The sequence below is a fragment of the Ischnura elegans genome, chromosome 9 (assembly GCF_921293095.1).
Source record: "Ischnura elegans chromosome 9, ioIscEleg1.1, whole genome shotgun sequence".
NCBI classification, from domain to species: Eukaryota; Metazoa; Arthropoda; class Insecta; order Odonata; family Coenagrionidae; genus Ischnura; species Ischnura elegans.
The window spans coordinates 70435197-70462258 of record NC_060254.1 but is presented as its reverse complement, the minus strand read 5'-3'; the positions used below and the strand labels follow the sequence as shown (position 1 = coordinate 70462258).

The window sequence follows — 27062 nt, the reverse complement described above, 5'->3', positions numbered from 1 at the left end:
AAGCTTACCCATTACTGCGGGCACATAATGATAATGAACAAAAGGAACATAGAGGAGTAGGCCAGCAAGTATGAAGAGCCCTGCGTAGAGGTACTCGATCTGTGGATTGTCTATGATGGGAGCTGCTATCAGGTACACCGAAATCACAAGTACCACCAATGGAATGATTATAGGCACCTGAAAGAAATTTTGTTATTTTCTATGAAAAAGAGAGTTAACAATTTAAGGCTGAGATGGATGGTTTTGTTCAAGGGAGCAATAAGGAACCAAGAATAATTGTAAAACCTATCCATTCTGTATGAAGTTTATAAATAATCAGTTTAAGGACGGAGCATTAGTTTTGTTTTAAATCTAATGAGTAGTGGTGGATCATATGATGAGGTAAATGTAGAAGGAGATATGGTGAGGTTAATTGATGAGAGAAATTACTGCACAGTTGACAATTGACAACAATTTGATTTTTTGGTGTAGAATGGGTAAACTGTCGTGATGATACCTTAAATTTTGCTGGGAGCTCTCTTACATGAAGTTTAGAAAACATTTTATGCATTTTTCATTATATGCACACAGGTTTTGCTAAATACTGGTTTTTGTCCAATGTATTTTTTGGAATTTGGACTATTAATTCCATTTGACTGTGTAGAGTTTTGCATATTTTATTCTTTGCTCGTGCACCACATTTATTTTTTAAGTGTTTAAAATTCCATGTGTCACTTTCAATGTGGTATTTCATAGTAATTAGGTCTTCATTTGACTTCTTTTGATGGATTATTGGAAATTTGGGTGATCTGCCATCTTGTATTTTTTGAAGGCGATTGCTCATTTAGTACTAGCTGTCAAGACCTCAGACAAAGTACGTTTGGGTGGATCACATTAGACTGCTCTCCCTATCTTATGTTATTATGTAGTGACCTATTGATGAGTTGGACAACTATTCTGCATTCATTGGAAGTAACTTTTTATTTGCTCATAATTATCATCCATGCCTTAATAGTTGCAGATGACTTTGCTTCAATCGTTTACGTGTCAAGTTTTTCTGCCCATGATCCATTTAAAAAATTTTTTTAAATCATTAGGAGTCAGGTTGCCTAGTGCTTTGCTATTGATTGAGGGGTGTCCGCTTCAAATTAAAAAATTGAACACTCTCAAATGGCAAAACATTAAGTGAAAGGTAGCTGAGGGAAAGGAATCGGTCTCCTACCAAGAATGTGTATTATTCACATGCCTATGGCTTAGTCAGGGTAGTATCCCTATCCTCTCCCAACCAGCCTTTGGATTGATTGAATTCGAATCATTTTATATATCTTGGAATGATTTATGCAACTTTCTGGTTTCATGAGCAAAATCGGTGCTGTTATGAATTAATTACTTAAGTAAGGTTCGGTTTTCATCCACTGTTTTCCAGCTAGATTCCATACCATTATGAGAAACAAACCCTTCTTGCAATTTTTTAGCCATTATCGTCTTGCTTGCCAGAAAATGAGGAAGCCAGCTCAACAAAGCCTACTATAATATGTTATGATCCTATGAAAGTGGACTGCATAAAAATAAAAATATTTCTGTGATGAATGAAATAAACAGGTTGCATTTATTGCGAATTAAAACGTTGGCGTTAAGAGCCATAGAGGTGGTAGTTGTGAGACACTTGTAAAAGTATTTTTCAAACTCAAGAGGGGCCTGTCAGGGGAGCACATGTGCTGATCCATTAGATGACATATCCACAAACAACCTGTAAAAATGTGGATATGGTGCAGAGTGGGACACTCAAGACTTTTTCACTTAAAAAGATAATTATTTTGGAAAATGTCAACTAATTTACTTCGTATGAATTTACTGATAAAAATTATCCCTGCTATCAATCTACATTATTATTTTCTTGCATTTCTGAGCTGGTTCCATTTGAGATATTAAAATACTATCAATTGGCTACTAAAGGGGCTTTCAGGAAATTGCCTTTAAAATTGTGCCCGCATCTTTGCAAACTGCAATCTAGAAAGTTATTAACTCAAACGAGTGAACTGCACATGAAGGCGCACACTTGCCATCACATCTAATGCATTTTTTTTAGCTCAGACATTGTACCATCTACCCAGAATGTTATAAATTTCAATATGTGAAACTTCATTTTTGGAATTTTGGCCAGCTTTTGTGGATTTTGCCCCTTTGTGCATCTGGGATCAGCTGCCTTTTCCAAGCAATTCTTTAAATGTATAATGCTACTATAATGTATAGCATCTACTATTTGTCTATATGCTTCTTGTTACTTTGGCATATCAGGTATGTGTGGCATGACTATAAGGCATTATTATTTCCATTTATTTTGATTCTGAAATAATCGGAACACATTAGCCCTTCGCTTGGGATCTTCGTGCAAACATGGTGAAGACTGTGAAAGCACTCAGATTTTTTTAGACTTCAGAAATGTTTTGAATCTTTTTAATTTACTTGCTTTTTCCCTTAATGATGTGTATTCATTTGCTTTTGTCTGTGATCAATGTAACAATCACTTCATTTCATTATGTATTTCCATTGGCAATGGAATCTGGGGCATGTGGTGAATTTGTATTTATTTATCAAGCTGGTTGTATTTCTGCACATTTGATATTTTAATTTTTGTTTTGTAACTTATATTCATTAAAGCCCTAAGTATTGGGGTCTGACCATAAGTTAATTTATTTTGGAGGCCTCAGGCCAATGATTCTTTTAACTAAGTTCTCGATGGCATAATATATCACCTTATATGGGCGTGGTGCATCTTTCTTGGTGAATCTCATGACAATGAGAGCTAGCATGGCACTGCCATAAAAAATCCAGGCCGCAAAGCTGAAGAAGTCGATGAGGCTGTCAATGGTTCCTGAGAGCACCATGGCAGAAGTGATGATGGCCTATTTCATGGAGGAAATCAGAAAAAGAGAGATACTCGATTTACTTTCGCATCAAATTCTTAGCTTGTGTAATGTTGTGTTTTTCTCATGAAAAAAACACTTAATTTTTTAAATAGGATTAGCGTTTACCCAATGTAGATGCACCCTAAGGATATAATAGCCGTCATTGTTCATCTATAGAGCGCAGTTAATTTTGGTTAGTGTGATTCCCCGAATTCTTTTTTTTGTCAAAACGATTGTTTTAACATCAAGGCCCTTCAGTTCAGAAGATTTATGCATTATTAGGCTTCCTTATTTTATATGAAATTATGATATCACTGTAGATATCTTACTGCCATAATTCATCACAGAGATCAAGTTCTTTTGACTTGTAGTTGTAGAAACACAATGGTCAGTTGAAAAGCTTTTAAAGATTATGCATGCTACTTTTATTTAAGATGTCAAATAGTTTGTGACTTTTCATGGCTATTTAATCATTATTTACAGACTACATGGAGGCTTCATTATTGCGTATGCTTGGTAGGAATAATATCAGCTTTGCATTTTTTAACATAAATTTGAGTTTTTTTTACTCAATTTGGCAATGCTCTTGATTGTTGCTCTCTTAAGTTTTTTCCTTAAAGTGTTTTGTTACGTATGCGTTGTGTTTTATCTGGATGGGATGTTCAATATATCTGAATGTAAAGGTAGGGAATTTTGGATTTATTTTTCTGTAGTTTCTTTAATTTTTTCATTTTTTTAGCTTATGCATAGTTTAATATGTAGAAATTTGGAGCCAAATTTTTAGCTGCCTTCTGCACTCCATTCGTTTAAAGATAGTGATTTAGCATTTGATGTATTTTGGTCCTATGGCTGTTACTTGACCTTCTGTATGATTTGGCATAGCATTCAATCCATTTTTTGAACACTCTTCTGGTCAGATAGTGTCATGTAATTAATAAATCTAATTGAATGTAATTAATGTTATGATGAAGGAATCTGAGTGGCTGAGATATACAATTGATTCTGGTTCAATTTCATTCAATTTGTGGATTGTTTTGTATTTTAAGCCACTAAATTTTTCATTTTGTGCAAAGAAAATGGTGAATACTGAGTTTAAATGGGGAAAATTAAGAGGCTGAGGTAAAAATAGCAAATGTAGCATAGCGGATACTTAGTGTAAATAATTGTGTATAGACACAGGGACCATATAAAATGTTGGGGGGATAAAACTCACATTGAAGATCAGGCCTGGAGCAGGGGTCAGTCTGCGGACGTGAACATGAGATAGGATGTCCAATAGATGTCCCTCTCGGCTGGCCGCAAAGCAGAGGCTGGTGAAGATGATGGCAAGGGCAAGGGAATAGGAGGTACAAGGCTGATTGGCTGGCGTCCCTCTGCCCTCCCTCCCAGGGCAGGAGGGGAGGCCGTGGGTCGTTCATTATTTTTTTTGTGGGGCTTTTTTTTTTTGATGACAGTGGTCATTTACCATCGGAGGGTGATACTCACCGTCCAGCCGCAAATAGGGTTCCGTTGGCTGCTCCAAAGGTTGACATGGTGACCGAGAGTGGCATGAGCCACGCCATGACGCCAAGGATTCTGTTGCCAAAAGTCTTCATTTGGGGTGGTTGGCCATGTTCAGGATCCAGGGGTGGCACGTCGTGGGGGGGCAGAATAAAAGACCGGAGGCAGACCCAGTCATGGAAGGCAGGGTGGGCGAGGGCCCGCTCGGGGGTCCCCCTCCACCCTTTGCCACACACATTCAACAAGCACGCATACCCAGCAAGCACACTCCTCTCCACTTTTAGTGTTACACTCCTTGATCATGATGGACTGAATTTTTTTGAACAAAAATGGCACGTGGACAGAAAACCACGTGCAGATGGTGTAATTTTTTAAAAACTAGCTGCACCGTTAATCGGTCACTCAGTGATTTTTCTCTCTACTCAATTTTGAGCATAGATGAACAGAAAAATCTTTTTGCAATTTGAAATTTAATTTGTCTCAAATGGGGATTGATAAATTTATAGAAATTGATTTTAAAAATTCAATCAGAATCAAGCCTTTTATTTAAGGGTAATGAAATATCTTGGGATGTTGTAGTAAAGACTTACAGGAAGGAATAAGATAGGCTGAACAATTACATGGCTCTATGGATTACTAGGATTAGTGTAAATGCCACAAGGATTGGTGGACAGGTGTGGTTAACTTTAACGTTTAAGGTCATTGTTGGAGTCGATAGTAAGGAACTGTTAATTTATGGTACTTTGAATGTAATTAGGTAATCACTAGACTTCAATATATGGTGATTGTTTGATTAGCCTGTTCTTATGTGGTTCTTTGACTGATGATCATCACAGTCCATCATTCACAAGTGTATCATGTTCCACTGAGGCTTGTGGAAGGTTAATTAGTAAGTAGGAATGAGGGAGTCAAAATGAAGTTTATATGAAGTTAGATTATTCCCAAGAGCACTTGGTTGAAGCAAATTCATGACCTTATTTTATTTTTATGAAAGTCATTTCATAGTAGCACAATGTGTTTCCCAACTTTTTGAATTAAGTATTCTTGTATTCATTGCTCTTTGCTCATACTCAAAAAGAAGAAATGCTCATAATGGCTTATTTACCTATGCTTTTCTGGTTAATTGCCTTTAGTATTATTGGCTGTTAATACCAGGTCTTCAAAACTTAAACTTAGCCAATTACGCAATGATGTATGCAACTCTAAGATGCTATCATTGCAATTAAGTTACGGAGGGATCCAAAAATGCATTTTTGTGCCCTCACCCAGGAAAAATAATCATGGTGCTACTATTGATGACAACTTGAAAATCTAAGATTTTACATGTGAGCTTGTCCTTTTCTAAATGAAAATTAAATGTATTTTAATTATATTTGTTTCTCAGCTCTTTCTTTTGGACAATTTTTAATAGCAGTTTACTGTACTCAAGCCATGCTTTTAAAAAGGCTTAGAAATTCTTTTATTCTTTTAATTGAAACCTTTATAAGCGCTCCTGAATGAAATAAATGATGGGTCATTGATTGGGGTGTGGGAAGTTATGCATGCAATGGGACTCCAACTCACCACTGCTACTGCCTCTGATTCAATCAGCTCAGCAGCTGACATTACTGTCAGGTATGAGATATTGATGAAAAAGTAACACATTGTCACTAATGGAATACCAATGATGATGGAGCGTGGTAGGTTCCTGTAAATAGAAATAAAGTTGTGTGTAAATCATTATTATTATGTATTCATTTTATTTATTTTCAATGCCACCGAAAACAGCTCTTATCGGCCTTTTACATCGGGGTTATTAACATGTTAACAGTTAAACGTACAATAACAACAATGCTCTGGATAGGGGTAAGTTACCCAGGCGGGACTCGAACCCACGGCCTTTTGTTCGGCAGGCGAGGACTTTACCCCGCCGCCATGAAGGCCGGCAAAATGAGTCCGAATGTTTTTTCGTGCAGTAACTTGTAGTAAATTTAATGCTAGAACATATTCTCATTACAATATTGTCTATATCATTCAGTTCATATGCAAGTTGATATCACATGCCCAAACTTAAGTTTTGGGCATTGTTTGGAATAAAACCAAAGATATACTTTTTGCATTTTGCCCAAACAAAATATACATCAAAGAGAAATTTTCGTTCTTATGTTATTAATTTACAATTATATTTAGCAATTTTTTCTAGTACATAGTAGTATTTTTAGTATTTTTTGGCCTCTTAATTTGTGTAGCATTTGTGAGACAACTTACTCAATGTTCCAGCAAGACAATGGTCTATGCTGTGAAGGCTACCTCCAAGCTTAGTCTTAGTTTTGAAGCATTTCCAGCATTAAGGAACTGCATTTTATAAAACATGTTCTGAATTAAATCCTCAATAATCTAACAATCAATTTATATTTATTAGCAGTGCACCCTTTGTTTTCAATAATCATCCACGAGTCTAATCAGATTTGGGAGATTCGATTATGTTTCTAGTTTCAGGACCTAAAGTTGTCATGAAATAATAAAGAATAAAGATAAGTATGGCTACTCACACCGACGGATTTACAATTTCCTCTGTGACGTAGTTGAGGTTGTTCCTGAAAATACAAACGATTATGATGAGATTCTTAAGTCAATCTAGAGGTGTATACATATTTTTAATATATATCTAGAATAAAATCTCAATGATATTGCTTTACTTAAATTGTTGCAAATAATTGACACTCTTTACTGTAATCATTTGATGTAATCAAATTTAAAATCATAGCTTTGAATGAACTTTTATAGCTCAAATAAGCCAAATCATAAATCATGGGGTATGAAAGACTTACCATCCATCATATGCCCATAAACCAGTATAGAAAGCAGTTGCAATGCTTCCTAAGGAGTTTGTTGTCCCCACAAATGGATTTGCTAGATGCTTGGTATTTCCTGTAGTAAAAAATAAAATTTTCCCGTTTTCATCATTTGTATAAACATGATGATTCTGAAACTAAACTCTGCCTTACCTTTCAACTTAGTATATACTGAATGTTTACAAGTAATCACTCAAGTTATAAGGCATTAAGTGAATAATGAAACCATCATTGATGTATTTTCTGGACGAAAGCATGATCATACTTCAATAATAATAATGCTTATTTTTTGGAAAAAAATAATCATCAATTCTTGGTAAAACATGTGGAATAGTATTGTGAAGTAGACTTATAGCTTCATGTATTGTTTGAAAAAAATATATGGTTGATTTGACTTACCCTCTGCAAATTTGTAGGCACCTCCAACAATTATAATGAGAATCGCAGCAAGCTTCGCTGCCGTGAATGCATTTTGTACACCTGTTGCCAATTTTACACTGTAGCAGTTGATGAACAGGATAATAGCTGTAAATGAAAAAAAACATAATTGGAATACTTAAGTAATTTATGTATTTACAATAACTTATGTAATATTTCTGTGTTTATTTAATAAGAATGTACCTTGTGTAAGGCTGAATATGTATATATTTTTAGTACATATTAAGTTGAAAGAATTGCGGGGAGCCTGTCTCAACATTGGTGTACATATTGCTATGTAAGAGCTATTGAATTTAGTTATCTATTGAATTATGTTAATGATAAAGTGTGATAGTATCAATGCAAATAGTTGGGGTAGGAGTGTTAAAGCCACTTTAAAACTCTTCCTGACTGCTCATGGCAGTCCGGTTCCATATTAAAAAGCTAACTATGTTATACATTTTGTTTTCTCCTCAGATTTTCCTAATGTTTTTAGAAGTTTTGAGAGCATGAGCACATGTATTTCATTTTGTGATTCATCTGGGAAAAAAACTTTATTCGAAAAATATTTTTAAAAACTCAAGCATTCCATTTTTTAGTGGAAAGGAGGAACTCATGCCTAAAGAATTATTTTTGGTCTATGGAATCCCATGCCTCTTGCTGTGCAATTATCAGTCACCTCATGTAAATGGCTCCCACTATTAATGTTTTCTATGGTATAACTTTTTCAAAAGATTCCGCGGACCTAGTAAGCATAATTTTGTTCTTCATGTAGTGATATGAAAACCTATAATATTATATTTTTCCTCTGCATCAGTTGATAATTGGCTAAAATTTTCAGTTTCCTATTTCTGAGACCTAGGTTCTTCCACTATCAAGTCTAGGGTTGATTTTGTAAAGCAAATTATTGTAAAATAATTCATGTGATGTACTGCATTGTCGATGTTGACAAACAGAATGGCTCTTGTACATTTTAGCATTTTGATGTAAGGAAATATTTTACCGTTTTGAAGTATTCTTTTCTTTTTTCGCTATTGCATCGCCTGCCGTGTTACAATGCATGCGTGATAGTGCATTTCACTGGTCTTGGTATTTATTTTTAGTTATATGTATTTTTATATTTCTGTCTAGCATTTTTTCACTCTGACAGGTAGCTTTTTTGGAATTCCTATTTTTTTACTTTTGTTATATTTACTGGACATCAAAATAGGAATTCTCAAATTTCAGAAAAAATTTCAATTCCAAAAAAAAAAATCACATTCGTTCTTTTATATATTTTTTTCTTTTTCTCTTGTAGCCAGTAGCGAATTTCTATCATGCCTCGCGGAACCGCATTCCTGACGTGCGGGCAGAGAAAATTCCATCGTAAAATTTTTGGTCACGTCCTTACGAATATTTGGCGCTCTTTTTGTATTCGCCGTATTGTTAGACCCTCGTCTCTCTACCCAGGAATGCTCCGCTTTTGTGCGAAGGGAATAGAGGATTCCCTTGTCCGAGAAGAAAAGAACGGCTACGCCGCGGCCAAGTGATCGTGAAACTCCCAAAAAATAGTTTTTACTATGATGCATTCTCGAGTCATAATCATAGTTTGGAATCTCTTCATTCTTGGAACTAGACGCAGACGTTTAATCGTTGGTGGATGATTCGCGCTGTAGAAGTCATCGGCGTGGACATTGACGAGGCGCACGCCGCATTAAGTACGCCCAGACGCCGCCGTCATCGAATTTTCAATGTATGGGCATGTGCGCACTGAGCGATCTCACGTTCCAAGTACCTATCTTCATCACTTTATCACAGTTGGCCGATGTACCCTTTCGGATAGTCCCCACCCGGATATCTGAAAGAAGGATTAGTTTACCTCAGGAATGTTTTACCGTCATGTCTGATATTTAAAAATTGGAGTGGCCGAGACGCTGATTGGAGTAGCTTGCTCTACTGAAAACTTAAAGGAGAATACAGAATAACTTAGTTGGCCACATTATGAGGCATGATGGCCTGATAGGAGTAATCGTAGAAGGACAGGTGGAAGGGAAGCAGGATAAGGGACGGCCCCGAATGAGTTACATGGGACTGATTATAAAGGATGTAAAAGAGAAGAAAAAGGTCACTATGGTTAGGCTGGCGAATTAAAGAGCGGAATGGAGAACTGCGTCAAACCAATCTTAGGATTATTGACTTATGATGATGCACGTATTAAATTATGTGTTGAATTACTTGAAACTTTAGCGTTCCTACGCAAATGTAGGTATCTACTTACAGTTTGATCCAACTTCCAACCATTTGTCCCCGCTGGACCCAAAGAATCACCCAAAAAACGAAAAGCAACCTGGACTTTAGCTGATTCTGTAATTCCGAATTTAAGCTCAAATTCGGTTGAAGCCGCAGATTTAGCTAATCGCGTACACTGTTTGGAAGTTCAATAAGTAACCGCCGACGTCGCGGCGCGCGAGTGAAGGCTCACTTAAGGCTGTTTTACACGGGGCACGTGATTGCACAATCTGACGTGAGTACAAAGGCGCAGTCAGGCGTCGTGTAAAGCCTTAGATCTTTTGTAAAAGATCTATGTGTAAAGCGGTTAATTGCTAGAACGCATCGAAATTGCGTGGAAATGAGATGGTAAAATAGCCCATGTTCTAATTTCGTTCGTACATTTGCGCAATTGCGCACCATCATAAGAAAATAATGCAGTTCTGACCTGCGCTATTGCGTACGACGTGTAAAACGTTCATTAATAGGCTCAGTTCCTTCTCAGGAAACGTTTTCTTCCATCGAGCCAACGTTGTAGCCCCAAGGAGTGAGTGACTCTTTGAACGATTCATTTGAAGATCCAAAAACTTTCCGAATATGATAATTTTTATTCAGAAATTCAACCACCCTACCGTGGAAACCTCAAGAGGAGTCCAGGGATTCAGTTTTTTTCCCCCAGCCGCGCGTCTAGATACGAGAGTGAGAAAGTGCGGGCAGACAATCTCCCTTGCTCTTCGGCAGCGAACGTTGGCACAGGTCGCTTTTCTCACCCGGCCTTCGGAATCGATCTAACTTTCCCTCCCGTCCAACCCACCCACTCCCCGTTCTCCGTCTCGTTCCGGCCTTTGCACTCTACCCATCCTCCTCCCCTTCACTCTGGACCCTTTTCCAAACCCCTGTCCACCTCCCCCACTCCAGCCACCGCAATTTTGTAGACTCGTCGAAGCAACATTGGCCAAGGTTTTTGACTCCCGTTTTTTTTCTGCTCCACCACGATGTCCCGTTCAGCATGGGCGTATGAGGCTCCCTGAATCAAGGGGACCCCAAGTCGGCCTCTAAATGTGCTGTCACCTACCGCGCATTTAAATGGGTTTACAAAAGTCGCCACTCGCGTCGCTGTCGGACAAAGTGATCCGAGTTTCACGGAAAAATAATGTATAATTATGGGGGTGCCAACCGAAATTTATATACATGATGATGTGATATATCAATTTCGTAACTTTTTAATGCTATTCCTCGCAATTACAAACTCTACAATGCAAAATATTGCAAAAAAAGTGGATCGCATTACACTTATCACCGCGCCGCGGATATTTTTGAAAACTGATTAAAATGCGACCGAAGAGGCAACGGAAATCATCCTCTTATGGGATGGAATTGGGTCCCCTCTGTCACCACTGAGGAAACACCAGGGGCGGAATTCTGTACACCGTACCGACGATTGTCGGTAGAGGCGTTTTGTGAATCGCGTTTCTGTCGGTGCAACTGACGATCGTCGGTAGCTACCGACACCGACGATCGTCGGTATCCGTGTACAGAATTAGGCCCCAGTTCATCCCGTGGAGGGTTGATTTATATTTCCATTCAGGACGCATTTTTACCGGTTATCAAAACTCTGAAGCACGGCGGTGAGTGCAACGCGATACAGTTATTCTCAATTTTTGCAATTGAGTATTTGAAATCGCAAGGAATGATTCAAATTAAACGAATGAAATTTATGAACTTTCCTGGGGTTTTATCCCTCAAAAACAAAAAAAAAATAAATTTTTGAGCGACATAAATGGAATATTAACATAAATAAAATATTATCAGTTTGGAACTAACACAATGAATAATTAAATATCACAATAACAATTTTCTCAATTCAAAAGCTAATTGTTTAATATTTTGGTAACCATTAAACAAATACATATGCATACAGTTTCAAAAGTTAAAATTAGAATAGGAATGGTATTGTGTAATATGCGACACGATGTAGTAACAGTTATTAATATTATTTAAATAATAAATCGCAATATTTACACTAAATTTATTTTCGTTAGAAGCGTTCCCTTGAACATTTTCACGTGCGAAAATAAATTAAATGAAAATATTGCCATGTCCTATTTAACTAATAGCAAGGAATAGTGATTAAAAATTAGAAATTTAATACATTGTATTATCACGAGAATGAATTTTGGCAAACAGCCCTAATTATAGCTCATTTCCCTGTGGAATTCGGATCGCTATGCAGTCAACGATGCGAGTGGAGAATTTTGTCAACCCATTAAATGCGCTCTGGTGAATAACACATCTAGTGGCCGACTGGAAAAATATTTAATTATAATATTCGTGACTTAGTTACAAATATTAACAGCGCGTAGCTTATTCCTTATACAAATTAACGTGTAAAGGTAAAAAATTCTTTTCTCACCATGAGTTATCTCAATAAGTGATGGCGATGATGAGTGAAGTTTCATCACATAAGGATTGAGCGTGTTTCTTTTTTTATTAGAATCCATTATGCTGTGTAAGAGGTGTAGTTAAAATTTACCTCAGTGTTGTATGCGTTCGTCTAGAATTGTACCTAGAATTATAGCATTATTATAATTTTTATTTTCATGCAATAACTTCAAACTGAAAATAGGCGTTTCATTTTAATTTATGCGTGAAAGAAACATGGTGAACGACTTATGGCGTGGTCTCCATAGCAAAACGATATGCAAACTCTCCAGGAATCTCGACTAACCTGCAGTACGTGAGAGTTTGGCAGTTTGCGGGGTTTAAGGATGTACATTCTTTAAGTATTTAATTTATAAAACTTACATATTGTATTGCTATAGTTTAATTTATGTTAGAGAAAAAGGAAGCGCTTCTATGAAAATATTATCACAGTGCTTTGGGGGCTGGCTATCGATAAAAAATTGTAGGCAGCCGAAGATTTCCGTTGCTTCCATCGAACTCCGCTCCTTTAGTGGTATGCATGTGTATGTATCTGATTGTGAGTGATTATTGCTATCAATAAGCAAATCTGACAGAAAGTAGAAAATTAATATTTGTAATCGAAAATAGTATGGGGAGGCGTGGCGATCCTTTCTCTGCTATTTCTCTTTTTTAACGCGCAATTCTTTTTATTTTCAAATTTTAATTTAATGCGATTACATTGAAAGATGTGGGCGATTAATATTTAACTCAGTGATAAATCTCGAAGGTCATGTTTATAATGTACCATAAAACCAAGACATGTCAAACTAAGGAGCATTTGGTCGTTGATTTTGGCAAAATAAGTTGGGGTACTAAGAACTTCACCGAATAAAATGGAAAGCCTGGAGATAAATTTTCAACTTTTATGATTTAAATAATGTAGGATGATGACTGTAAAAAAACGCTCAAGTACAGTTGTATTAGACTAATACCTGCTGAACGAGATTTTAATTTAGTAGTCTAGCAAAAATTAACTTGATTTGACAAGGAAAGCAAAAAATACTATTGTATCATCGTTTATTAGATTCGATTCGGTCATTAGATACGTATTAACATCTATTTTGGCATTTTTGTGCTTCAAAATCATACTGCGATGAATATAAAAATATTCGTATGGTACTCTTTTCCTTTCTATAGGAGTATATTTGGTTAATCCGTTTTTTCATCATTAAAATAGGTAATTATTCGATCACTTGTCCACTAATTATTGTGTGTTTGTTTTAATCGTTCTTAAGAGTTGATCAATGATAAAATATACTCAATACCTCGCCAAAGTTTTTATAAATAAACTATTTCTGTGGATTACCATACACTGGAATTAAATATACAGGGTGGAGAAAAATGGTGTCATAAAATTTTAACCCAGGATAGCTGATGCCATGACAAACCAATATCGCTCTGGATAACTCATAACTTCGAATGATTTGCCTGTCGCAGATCGTGATGTGTTGAATGCATCTGGCAACAGAGCAAACTTGCGACCAATCTGAGCGCTTAGCTAAAAGTTTCTGCAGTTTAAAAAGGATGCATTTTCGACCTGAACATCAAAAGTAATTTTTATTTCTACTGGCATCAACTATCCGGTGTTAAAATTTCGTGACAAAATTTTATCTCCACCCTGTATAATATTGTTATTGACCAAATATTTATAAAAAAAGTTAAAATCAGGGCTCTTTTAAGTTATCTGAATCTTCAATAAGCAATGAAAACTGTCTACAATTAGCAAACTCTTTGCATTTAGCCTGAAAGCAGTAATTCTTGTGAGTCGACATCTCACTCAGCCCAACATAGTTTAGTCTTACCCGTGGCAAAGATGGCTACCAGCTTGACAAGGTGAGGTGGAGGATCACACGTTCCCGAAAATGCCTGTACTGCATACTGGGCGAAGCTGAGTACGATGATAGCCATTTGTGACGGCTTAAGAACGAGCGTGGATGTCCAGGAGAAGAGGTATGCTGTGGCAGGACCAAAGGCATCCATCAGGTATGCATACTCCGCTCCGGATGATGTGTTCATTGTGCCCAGCTCTGCGTAAGCTAAAGCGCCTAAATAAGGAAGCAAGGGAAACTTATGACGCGATTGCAAAATTTTAAATAAGTATATCTCATTTACAGTTTAATTAGAACTAAATGAGTATGGCAAAAAAATTTTGAGAGATAAAGTGAACTAGGTTTGATGCAGAATCGTGAATGTATGTGGACGATCGTTTCTGTTCATGTGAAGAATTTAGGACCCTTAAAAACCAAGTTTTCCAACTGCCTGAATTTTGGGGAGAAGCTAAAAGTATGCTTGATATTTCTTCAGTATATATTTACCTAAGATATTTTGAATTTAGCTATAAAATTGACTCGTTTATTAGTGGATGATATGCGTATGGTATGACAGCGATTCTGGCGCCGTTGTGACAAGTGAGAAACCTGGTTGAAAGAAATGATGGCTTTGATTTGAGTGATACTTTGAGTGGATTTTAGTTGCCAAAAAACCGTACTAACTTATACTTCGTAAGGTGCTCTTACCGAACCCCTGATGGAACGCCGCTGGTGTGGATGAGCTGAAACTGTTTGAAAACATTCATTTATCGCTTCAAAAAGGCTAGGAATAAATCAACTCTTAGTTCGGTCGATACATTACAATGGTACAGGACTCACAACAGATGATAGGATTGCGATCAATTGGTTCTTTCAGAGGCGGCAAATCTCCCAAGATTACCTAATAGGGATAATACTCCACAAGCAATCCATACGATGAGGCTCAAACCCACAGACCCTGTTCGCACCAGTAGGCCAGCAGGCGACACGAAAATCCCGGAACCTGTGAAGAAAAAACACGAAGTCAAGTTAAGCAATAAGTAAGGTCTGGGAGGGGTGAATTTATAATAAGTCAAATTTCTGCGGAGAGATATCATGGAACAACATATCGAACGATAAAGGTATCGTACTGCCGACTAATTTTATTGTAACATCTCACAACACGTGTTATTTCTATACAATCGATTATAATTGTACAGCAATTGAAACACGTGTTGTGAGCTGTTAAAATAAAATTGATGGGCAGTAAGATATTTTTCTATATCATTACATTTTTAACTTTTGATCGAATCGCTAATTGGTAAGTCAAGGACAGCAATTGCGCGGTAAAAACATAATTTTCACGTATGTTATTGAAGGTTGGTACAAAAAACGAAATATCTATCTATAATTTTCATTAAAAGTTTAAAAAAAAACATATAGCTGAACTACTTTGATAAACGGTCACAACTAAATAGACTATCCGTACCCTGGTTTCTGGAAATTTCATTTGAAAATCTGAATTTTTATACAGCCTCATTTGTTGTTAATTTTCAAAGCCAAGAAAACAATATTGATTACAGATAGAATAAATATATATTTTTAAAGAGAAATAGCTAAAATTTTGGTCAGGCCCTTATAATTACTATAATATTAAATATAGATACGCCAATATGCTAATTTATGTGGTATTACCAAACGAATGATATATTTGAAGTCAAATCACGTTAGTTACTTGAAAATGTGGCAACGGTCGGCTCAAATCGCCGAAAAAATTATATTAATGTATTATAGATATTAGGATTGACATATCCACATTCTATGACCTTTTATTTTGATTTTTTAGCCTCAGTTAGTATTATTATTTTATTATAAAAAATAAAGTTACAAGTCGACCATTCGATCGGGTGGTAAAATAGTTGAGGTTAATGGCGTTGCAACGAAAAAATACATACCTCCTGTATATACATGGAGAAACACATCAACAATGATACAATATAAACTTTACCCTAGTCATTGTTTACTTACATAAATGAGAAAGACCCTTATAATTCAATATTATTTAACCTTCTCATGAAGGTCTTTAGGTTACGCGGGAAAGGATCAAAAACTACCTTTGTTGGACCGTTCCAATCCCTAGATGCTGGATAGAATATTTATTAAAATTTGAAAGCTGTTTCGGAGGGTCTAATTTATTCTTGTGATATTATCTTGACAGATAGTTCGGCTCTCTATATCTATTTGCGATGTCTATCCACGCCGGATCACCACCATAGGATTTGAAAATGTCCCACTATTGCGCTTTTTTCCTCCTTAATTCAAGAGATTCCCATCGCAGTATGTTCATTATATCAGTTACACTGGTCTTCCTTCTGAAATTCTGGCTGCTAAATGTTGAGCATTTGATAGTAGTTTTATATCCTGCCCCACGTAAGGATCCAAAACAGAACCTCCATATTCTAAAATAGGCGTTAAGAATGGCTTATGGGTAAAATTTTGAGTGCTGGTTCAGCTTTTTCCAAGGGTTTCTCATCAAAAAGCGTAATTTCGATTTTGATTGAGACTTTTATTTCCATTTAAATCATGTAATTTACATGTAAATGACGCTATGGTCGACTCACACAGCTGGGAAAAGCACTATTCTCAAATTATAAGAATTTAAATATCCATACTCTGAGTCGTTATTGTCGTCCATGATGGAAAAACTCTTTTCATTGACATACGCAGAAAATATATGTTTCGGATCTCGCAGTCGCAAACCTAACGCCTTTAAATGACGTGATCGAAATGGAAATAAAATTTCCAATCGAAATGATAAACATGAAAACAAACGCTACAGTCGTAGTCAGCCAAACAGATCCATCTCCTGATTTCGTATTTTGACCTTTCAACCTTGGTCCCATGAGAAGGCGCCGATGAGTGCTCTCGTAATGTTTCCTCTTAGGGAATATATCCTAGTTATAGTGAGTGCTTTTGCTTTCAGTTAGTGGGGGCCTTATGCTACAAATTACCATAAGCATTAAAGCAATTGCACTAATGAAAGACGAAAAAATGGCACCCAAAATCCGATGGCGGTGCTGCGATCCTTTAAACGAACGAGAATGACAGAGTAATAACAGCAAATTTGTTTTTGTTGTATCAAATTCATTTCCCAGCATCTTTAGCTATGTTGTAAGTTCCTTTCGGGAAATTCTGCGTTGAAAACATTTTTCGCTCAACGTTTCACTCCTACAGCATTATACATATTATATACATATAGTACAGGATATACATATATAGTACAGCACGTAGCATTTCCCGAAAGGAACTTACAACATTAAAAAATTTGTTTAAATCAACGTTTATCGAAAAATTGATTGAACAAAAGTAAAGAACTGGTATTCTTTTTAGTTCGCGATAAAAACTTTTTTCAGTTAAAAAATATTTTTAGTCTGTGTAATTATTATCACCTTATTGTAATAATGCATAGGTCAAAGTAAGTGTCCGTGTCTCATTCTGTTGAAAAGTTGAGCGGAAAATGTTACTACATAAACAAATTTGTTTACTTAATTTTATCGAAAATTTATTGCAGAAAAGTATACAAGTGTTCTTTTTAGTTCGCGGTAAAAACTTTTTTTTAAATTAACAAATATTTTTAGTTTGTGTCATTAATACCTAATTTTAACAATGCAGCGGTCAGGGTAAGTGTCTGCGAAACTCCGGGCATCATAATTTTGCTCATCATTGAGGCACGCCTCCGGTTTTATTAAGTATACTCACCGATCATCGTCCCGACGATTAGAGCCACCCCACTGATGAGTCCCACCCGTCTCTCGAGGTGAGGAGCGTCGTCCTTAGCTGCGCCCGGCCCCTCCAGCTCGTCTCCGCCCCCGAGCCCCACACCCACAATCTCCTGCCTCCCACCCGGCGCCAGCCCTTGCCTCTCCGCCCCCAGCACGAACCCCCCGCCGCCGCCGGTCTCTGCGTCCAAACCGCCATTTCCCCAACCAGCGCCGCCCTTGAAAGCTTCATTCCCTGCAGCGGAAGAAAGAAAGGACACGTCAGGGTGGTCACGTCACACCATACATAAAAGTCGCTCTCATAGATGGAGCGAGCAAAAAAGTGTTTGGCTTCTAAATACGGAGAAATTAACCCATTACCTCCCGGTGAAATCATGTCATATCACTTAAATATGAACAGATTTCGTAATTATCTGTCTGTATATATGTATATCTAACCTCCATGCTGTATCTATTAGGTATGCTTCTCTATACATCCACATGAGATTTGAAAAATTTTCGCTTTAAATTAATTGATATGCAAGCTTTCGCCTGAAATCTGTTAATTTTTTAGTGATATCATACGATATGGGAGATATTGGGATTAGAGCCCGTTCTGGTTGGTGATAAGCATAATATTTTATTTTTATTATAAAAAAAATTATTTCCAAACCACCGAAAGCAAAGATATTGGCCTTTTACGTCGGGGTTTCCAACAAAGTTAACGATTAAATGTCCAACCATTCCCAATGTAGGGGTAACCTATCCAGGCGGGACTCGAACCCGCAACCTCATGTTTGGTATGCGAGGACTATACCCCACCGCCACCGTGGCCGGCCAAACAGGGGCGGAACCAGGATTTTTTTCTGGGGGGAAGGGTCTGATAGGTCTTCTCATGCTAGAGAGATTAAAAACAAAATACAACAATTACTGTGGACAATATTCTCTTCATTTCTATATGAGAGTTATTAATATTAAACTAAATGATCGAGGCTCCGTTATAGACAAAATAAAACGAACTTAATGATAACCGTATTTAAAAACTTGTCTATTTTTTTAGCGTCTGGGGGTACACGTGCCCCCATCCCTCCCTAAATCCACCTATGCGGCCGTAGATGATACAGCCTTCAGCTTCACATGGTGGTGGCTGAAACTTCTGGTTAGCTCCTATTTTAGATCAGCCTTCAAGCTAACAAGAACTTTCACCCACCGCCGGGTAAAGTTGAAGGCTGCGTCATCTTAGGTTTATCGCTAACGCATTGTAAAACCGGCCCTTAATATTTTGCACCCGAAAACAGCCTCTACCGGCCCTAAATGTACAGGATTATGACATGCAACAATGGACTATGACAAGTAGCCACACGCTGATTGGCTGATTGTGTTTATCCTACACAGGCGGGCGTCAAACTCCCGAGTTTCAGTATTGCAGGCGAAAGCTTTACCTCGTAGACACCGCCATGTTATCGCTTACTTTTTACCCTCCTCATGATCGTAAATATAAATTCTGTGCAAAATGCTAATGTCATATTAGTTAATCCTCATCATAAAGGTCGCTGTATTCAGTGCAATATAGGGTTTAACGTTAAGGGTGTTTAAAAAAGAATTACAAGGTAGAAACAGCCGTAGTAATTTTCACGCTTAGTTATTAATCTCAACCGTTATCAACGTTTATAGAAACATCATTTTCATGAGCTGTCTCTCTTTCATGAGACAACTCTTGAAAATGACATCTGCATAAACGGTGAAACCGGTTGAGATAAATAAAAAAAGTGTGTAAAATTACTACGGCAGTTCTATCTTGTTACCATGAATTTTCACGGAGTTAACTCGTCGATTAACGATCGATTAATTAAAATATTGATTAGCAAAAACCGTTGATGAAAAATAAAGCATAGCAGAAATATATAATTTAAGTGCAATTATTATAGTTTACCTGATATTGGTAAATGAAGTTAAAACCATTTCTAAAACTAATGAAGGTCAAAATCTATGAAATCCATTAAAATATATTATTTTTTTCCTAAAATATAACGGTTTACCGAAATAATAAATATCTACGTCCCTAATTCTGTGTATCAGAATGGAAAAATGTATATAAACTTAAAGATTCACGAATTATTTATATTATTATGATTGGTATTACGTATGTAACTCCAGATAAGTCATTCACGATCACTCTCTTCGAAATCCTAACAGCAGTGTTCTAACTAAAAATAGGAAAATTAACAGTACAGACGACAATGTTGACATCGATGCAGACTATGTATCACTCCCGAGAGTATTGATTTTATTCATATTTTTCCGGAGACAGGGGTCATTTAGTATATTTATGTTTTATAGTCACTTGATATACATTTTAGGTGATAATTTTCCTGCTAAGGAATTTTTGGCTCTAGGTACCCCCAGACGCCGCATTGCAGATGGACCCAATCTCAAAAGGAATGCGCATGAGTCACTGGGATTGGTCAAAATGTCAAGAATTCCTTGTAAAAAATTCTACCTATACACTAAATTATTTTTAGTATGTAAGTACATCTATCATAAAAATTACCGTCATACATGTCGATAAGTACATTTATGTTGATAGTTATAATGTGTTTATCGTATATTGATTGTAAATTCTAATATTTGAAGGATGGCTTTTCTTGAGTTAAAATTGAATTTTGTGTTCGGCTCACTATTTGTTATCCTTGCAACTTATTTCAATGTTTTATTAGAAGGTCAAATGCTTTTCAACGTTTCCATGGAAATAGATTTATTTATATAGCATCTCGAGTTTTGTGGAAATGTGTAATAAGTTTTTCCGCCATTTTTTAATTGAAATTTCGATGCTTATGCCGAGAATTGTTATTTTTTCATGTTAAATATTCTGTATCCATGCCTCTATTATGGCTTCAAGCAGTGTGAAAAGATTAAGTTGCAATGAAGTAATAGTCAAAATATTAATATCACTTATTGATGAAAACTCTCAGTCATTAATTTGGAAAGACTCAGTTCTAACGGTGCAGCTTGAGTGAAAATTAGAGCGTAAAAGGTTGATAAATCGAGTTTTTGTTTCTGTGCTCATCAAATAACTTTAAATTTTTGTGAGTGGGCGGTAGAGCAACCAACGACCTGGTTTTATGAGAGCATTTTGTTCGACTAAGCTCTTGGATTTCCGGAATGACAACAAGGAAAAGTGAGAAGGGAAGTTATTGAAACGTGGAAGGCTCATGATCGTCGCTTGGGCAAAATTGGGCTCGGTCGACGTTTGTTTTCGCGCCCGTGTGAATTCGTGTTCTGTCTGCTAGGCGCTGGAAGACCCCGCCCAACGTGTGAACATCCGGATGGCATATTTATCTGAGATAGGGGAACCTACTTTCCCGGTTACCTTACAAATTTACCGATAATAATGTTATTCCGAATATTCAGGAAACGTAGTTGGTAATACAATTCGTAAGAAAACATTTTCACAAAATTAACTATGCCCGTGGAAAAACTGTGGGAAAAGTATATGAAAACGTTTAAAGCTGTAATAAAAATCCTTTCAGTATCATTTTTAAAACTAGAGAAATTCGTAGGATTGGAGGTGAAGTCATTGTTATCATCACCATCATAAATCAACAATCCTAATATTGGTTTGACGCAACTGTCTATTCCGCTATCCTACCCACTAACTCTATCAGGAACTGGTTTAATTAATTATCTTAGGAAATATTGGGACATCGTAATGAAAATTGCATGTCACCTCAAATTTCATCAGAATCATTTTCTATATAATTTATGGCAATCAAAGCGTTGTGGTAAAATCGTGACCTATGCGGTAAAAGTTTGGGTGAAATAGGATCCATTTTTCTAGATCGCGTGGTAAAATAGAAATGGCAATCGATGATTGGGTTTTATACCCCACATCAAGGTTATCCATTTACCTTGCCTTTTCTTTCCGTCCCTCTACCCATAAAGAATTGATAATTTAGGACACGCTATAGATGTTTGAGACCTTATAAGTGCTTACCTTTCCTAAGACTGGCGTCACTCCCCAAATAACCCAGCCAGAAAGAATGGGAAGTCGCACTAAATGTATATCGAAGCCTGACATAGCTTATTCGAGGATAGAATGGAAATTTCTCCCAATTTTTTAATCTAATGCGGTGTATTTTCAGACGACCCTCTGAAGAGTGGCTCATGGCCGTGTGGTTGTGATTTTAAGGAGTATTTTACATAGCATGGATTATTCTTCGATCAAATATTTGTATCACTATCCTATCGAAAAAGACGGTCCCATATTGTAGATTCATGTTATAAGTGGGCGGAAAATAATGGTGGAAAATGCGTGCGTAGTTCTTATGTATCTTTAATTCACGCGAAACACTCCGAGGCACGTAAAGTGAAAGTTTTATTTTTCTCTGCGAGACTTTGCTCGGTGCAATTTGTCATACATCAAGATACTGAGATCTTTAATTCAGAATGCTCGATTGAACTTCAGGAATTTTTCCACCACCATTAAAGTTCTCGGGGAATATTTTAGAGAAAGAAAATCGAACGCAATCACTTGAATCTCAATTTAATTGATAGGTTTGCATTGCATCATGATTGGACTGTAAGATTAAACATCCTGACCCTGGAGGCATACTCTTTGCCTGTTGATGGTGAATCGAATCGATTCCTCGTAATATTTAAGTCAAGGGGACTAAACAGAGGCCCATTCCATCCATAGAGAGCAGTTGCCACTTAGGTCACATTTTAATCGGTTTTCAAAAATGTCCGCGGCGCGGTGATCAGTGGCGAAGCTAGGTATTTCGTTCGGGGAGGGGGGAAGGTGTTCAAAACTGGGGGGTCTGGGGGAAAATTTTTGTAAAACGTGGTACTAAGTAGAGGTTTTTACGCCAATTGTAGCAGTTTTCACAACCGAAAAACTTCATTTTTCATATAAATATTTATGAATTCATAATTTTTCAATATTTTGTTTTCTTTTATGACGAAGCAAAGTAATTGTGATTTATATTTCGGGGGAGTCCAGACCCCGTGCCCCCCCCTCGCTACGCCACTGGCGGTGGTAATTGCAATGCGATCCACTTTATTCCAATATTTTGCAGTAAAATATTTGGCCGATTTGAGGATTTTGTGGTAATCGTGATTTAAGTATTATCAAAGTAAAGAATGCTGTTTATCATTTTTCTCGTTGTGACCTTGACCTCATGAAGCTGCTACCCTTGGAGAGCAATTTCGACACGCCAAAGGCCTTTCGAGGCGCACGCTACAGGGCTCTCGCTCTCCTTTCTCACCCTCCACTCCTGTCATCCTCTCTCAAAGCCTGTGGAAACTCTGGCTGGCAAATATTGTCTCGAGTTTTGACGAGAATCCCCTAGATTGCCTCATCATAACTAGCAAATGGAGTCGTCGCATCCCACCATTGTTTGGTACAACCACTAAGGCCCGGATTACATTGTAAAATATTTTGTAAAACATCTTTTATGAAAGATGGAGGTAAGTACATCTATTATGAAGAATTTGAAGAGTGAAGATTTTACAAAGGATTTTGATATTGTACTACACTATTCACTAGATCAATGTCAAAAAAGGTGCTTGTTTATCGTTGAACATTACTAAATTTCATTGTTTGAGAACCTCATTAAAATGGATGACGAAGAATGCTTTACTTGAGCAACTACAATCTTCTGTTATCATGTTATCACTTATGTTAGAAAAAAGATAGTGTCGTCACAATCATCGTATTTGTGTTAGGTCCGGGATAAGTCTATAAAAACAGTCTGTTGATCGTGAAATTCTCAGAATATGATCAGTAGTAAGGTGCATACTCAATATTTGATCTTTTAAATTCTTGGAAACCAATTCTTAACTGTTAGTGACCTAGTCCCGCCTTAGGAGGATGCTGCAAGCCCCAAAAATATTCCCAGATTCGCTACCATTGAATTTTTTCTAACGACGCACACCTCTAGTGAAGAATGCGCCAAGATATTTATTTACTCCCTTTATTAGTAGTTTTGGTATTATAGAAATGGGCGCTTGAGAATAAAGATATAGAGTTTAATTCTTCGACAGTTGTTGGAGATAATTTAACTCCTTGATTCGAATTCTATATCGGCAGCCACTTGAGTCTTTCATAAATTAACTGTTTTTCCATTTGAACAGTGGTGCAGTACAGCCGTGACATGATAAGTGTTGTTTTGGAGGGAATTTCTGCCATTCGCCTGAGAAATGAATAGATGCTACGAGAGTTTATACAAGTTTATAAATTTACCACCAATAATTTTGACATTGTATGCCACTCATTAGGGTAAGGAATAATAAACTTGGGTGGGAGTGGTTGAGGCCGAGTATTACGCAAGGTTCACTAAGTCATTCTCAACTGTGTGGTATTCGATTATAAGGTGTTTTGGATATTTCACTTTTAATATAACTAAAAGTGAAATGATAGTGAAAGAAAAAAATGGAAAAAAAAACGAAAGGATAAAAGTGAAATATCCTTGTATTGTGTATTAACTTAGGTGTATTACCTTATTACGCAAGGATCAGAACGATAAAATTGTTTAACCTACAAGATAATTTGATGTTACCTATAAAAAATCACAAATTTGTTGGAATTCAGAGAGTGATTTCATCTTTCCCCGGCTTAGTGGCCTACTTTCGAGTCCATCAGATGGAGAAGAAAGGTCAGAAACAAAAGGTGAGGCCCAAACTTTTGGGATGTCGAAGGTCACGGTAGTATACCCAGGAGATATGGATTGGCTAAAAGTTTGGGAATGGTAGGGATGGTAAGTATTCGGAGGGGATGACCGAATCGATGATGTACAATGGTGTGATAGCAAGAGGTGTGAGTGATGGGTGAGTGAGGATGTGACGACTTTATTAGATTTGTTCGATAGTTCGATAAATCGAAACCACAATTCCTATTTTCGACGTTGCTGTGGGGAATTAGAATATTTATTTCATGGATCGACCCACGAATAGTACCAAAGAGGATCCACATGTCTGCCTCTAAATGAGCTGTCAACCACCGCGAATTTAAATGGGTTTACAAAAGTCGCCACTAGCGTCGCGGACGGACAAAGTGATCCGTATTTCACGTGGAAATAAGGTATTATTCGGGGAATTAACCGATATTTATATACATGATGATGCAATCTATAAAATTAATAAAAGCTCAATGTTATTTATCGAAATTAAAAGTATTTCAATGCAAATTATTGCAAATAGAAGAAGTGGATAGCATTGCACTCATCACCGCGCCGCGGACATTTTTGAAAACCGAATGAAATGCGACCGACGTGGCAACAGAAACCAGTCTTCTATGGGATAGAATTGGGCCTCCTCTATGCAGTCCCCTTGGATCGACTGCTTTATTTTGACTGTCGATTGTTCTTAGTTTGACGATGATTTCCGATTTCATGCGTCGGCCTTAAAAAAAACCTTTTGCTGTTACGGCTTCTCTATTTTTCCTAATTTTTTCTCATTTTTGAGGTGTAGGTAAGCATTTTTTTCATAGGGAAATAAAGGGAAAATGTACACGTATTGGTAGCTCTAAAAATTGAGTGCGAAGAAACCCGCAAAGAGAAAAAAAAAAGACATTTGAGTGCGCTATGGGTGATAGCACATCATGCATGCAATCATACAATATCACGTGGATGCAATATTCGTGAATTAAATTTTGATGGTTGAAATCGCCGATAGGTGTCCAGCGGTGGGTGTCCTACAGAGGCATGGCCTGGGCGGTCGCGGTTGCTTGGAATCGGGACACCGCGCGGGGAGTATATTGAAGAGAGCCCTTGTGTGTGTTCAGGGACGGGAGCGAGAGAAAAAATAATGTGCGGGGCGTGGCCTTCCACCTGTCAGCGGACGAAAATGGAAGAGCGGGCTAGCGGGTCACGCCAGCCCCGAAACTTCTTCCGAAGCACCTCATCCCGCTGTAGAGTTGACTTCCTCCGCTTCCACGAACTCGAGTCACGTATTATGAAAGCTAACGTCGCTCCCGGCCCCCGGAGAAAATCAGAGAATTATATCGGGGTAGTGGGGTGTGGCTATGTGATCTCAAGGGACTGAGTTCAACCCTCTGGTGTTCGACTGTTTAAGAGGAAAGAGGAACGTCATAATCGGTCTGTAGACCTAGAAAGAGTAAATGATGCTGTGAATTAGTACTTCCCTGTCAAATATTTCGTGGTTTTATATTAATAAGATTATTGTTTCTTGGGTTTTGAGAGCTCAAGGTAATGAGTTTAAACCTTCGATGAACGAATGTTTAAGAGGAAAGAGGAACGTCTTTATTAGCCTGTAGACCCAGAAAGAACAAATGAAGCTGTGCATTGGTGCATCCCTGTCAAATACTTTGTGGTTCATATTCATGAGTGTATTGTTTTTTCCGTATAGTATTTAAGTTTGTTCTAATAATTTCGTGACTTCTCTATTAAATTTTATGTTAATGCATCCCTGGAATTGATCGGAAATAAAGTAAGTTTTATCAATTTATCCAATTTGATAGTCTTTTGAATTTAAAATGTTATTCCTTTTTCAGTCTCATAGAATTATTTTTCTTGTGAGTTTTTTTCGGCCGTTTTCTTTTGTGCAAAAACGTTTTTTCGGAATATTTTGCTTTAAAGTGAAGGCAAAAAAGAATGTGTGCCTTTGTCCTTCGTGGAATACAAGCATGTGCCTTTCCGGCTTACGAGCTTGTTAGTACCAATTCTATATGCAGTATCCAATCGGAGGAATGTAAATTCATGGAAGCGTGTTGTAAGTTTGAGTACGGTAGTTGTTAATTACGAATTGACGACCCAAATTTTGCAGGGTTAAAGTTTGCAGGATGTAGAGGTATTGGAAAAATGTACCCCCGCAGACAACTTGATTTCTCACTCCTATGCTCATTCTTCACTCGCGCCTGTCGTGTTGCTATTGGTTCTCACTGTTTATCTCATCACCTCTTCCCATTGATAAACACTGCCTCTGAAAACTCTCTTCTCTTTCTTATTATTATATATTCAGGATATTATCAGAAGGGGTTAAGGTTAGGAATAAGGATAAGGGTCTTAAGAGATAGGAAATTAATTCTGCGTTGTTTTCATTTTCTTTATGTGGTTGAACTTTAAGTTAAAGTTGATTGCCATCCTCAAGAGATTTATCATCGCAAGAATACTGTTTAATACTAATCAGAATCTCTCACCTAGATTGAAATCC

The 27062-nt window shown here is 37.1% G+C and overlaps 1 protein-coding gene across 2 annotated transcripts in view; it reads right to left on the bottom strand.

Moving 5' to 3' along the window:
• Positions 1 to 27062, bottom strand: part of LOC124166122 (b(0,+)-type amino acid transporter 1-like) — a 131320-nt gene that overhangs the window by 1571 nt on the left and 102687 nt on the right. For both annotated transcript variants that reach the window (XM_046543777.1, XM_046543778.1), the window contains exons 2-12: positions 17896 to 18150; positions 15059 to 15160; positions 14152 to 14394; positions 7622 to 7747; positions 7199 to 7298; positions 6920 to 6964; positions 5952 to 6075; positions 4374 to 4477; positions 4102 to 4198; positions 2736 to 2885; positions 9 to 177 (exon numbers count right to left, since the gene is read on the bottom strand). In XM_046543777.1, the coding sequence (XP_046399733.1) occupies positions 9 to 177; positions 2736 to 2885; positions 4102 to 4198; positions 4374 to 4477; positions 5952 to 6075; positions 6920 to 6964; positions 7199 to 7298; positions 7622 to 7747; positions 14152 to 14394; positions 15059 to 15160; positions 17896 to 18150 (1515 nt within the window). The remainder of the gene's footprint in view (positions 1 to 8; positions 178 to 2735; positions 2886 to 4101; positions 4199 to 4373; positions 4478 to 5951; positions 6076 to 6919; positions 6965 to 7198; positions 7299 to 7621; positions 7748 to 14151; positions 14395 to 15058; positions 15161 to 17895; positions 18151 to 27062) is intronic.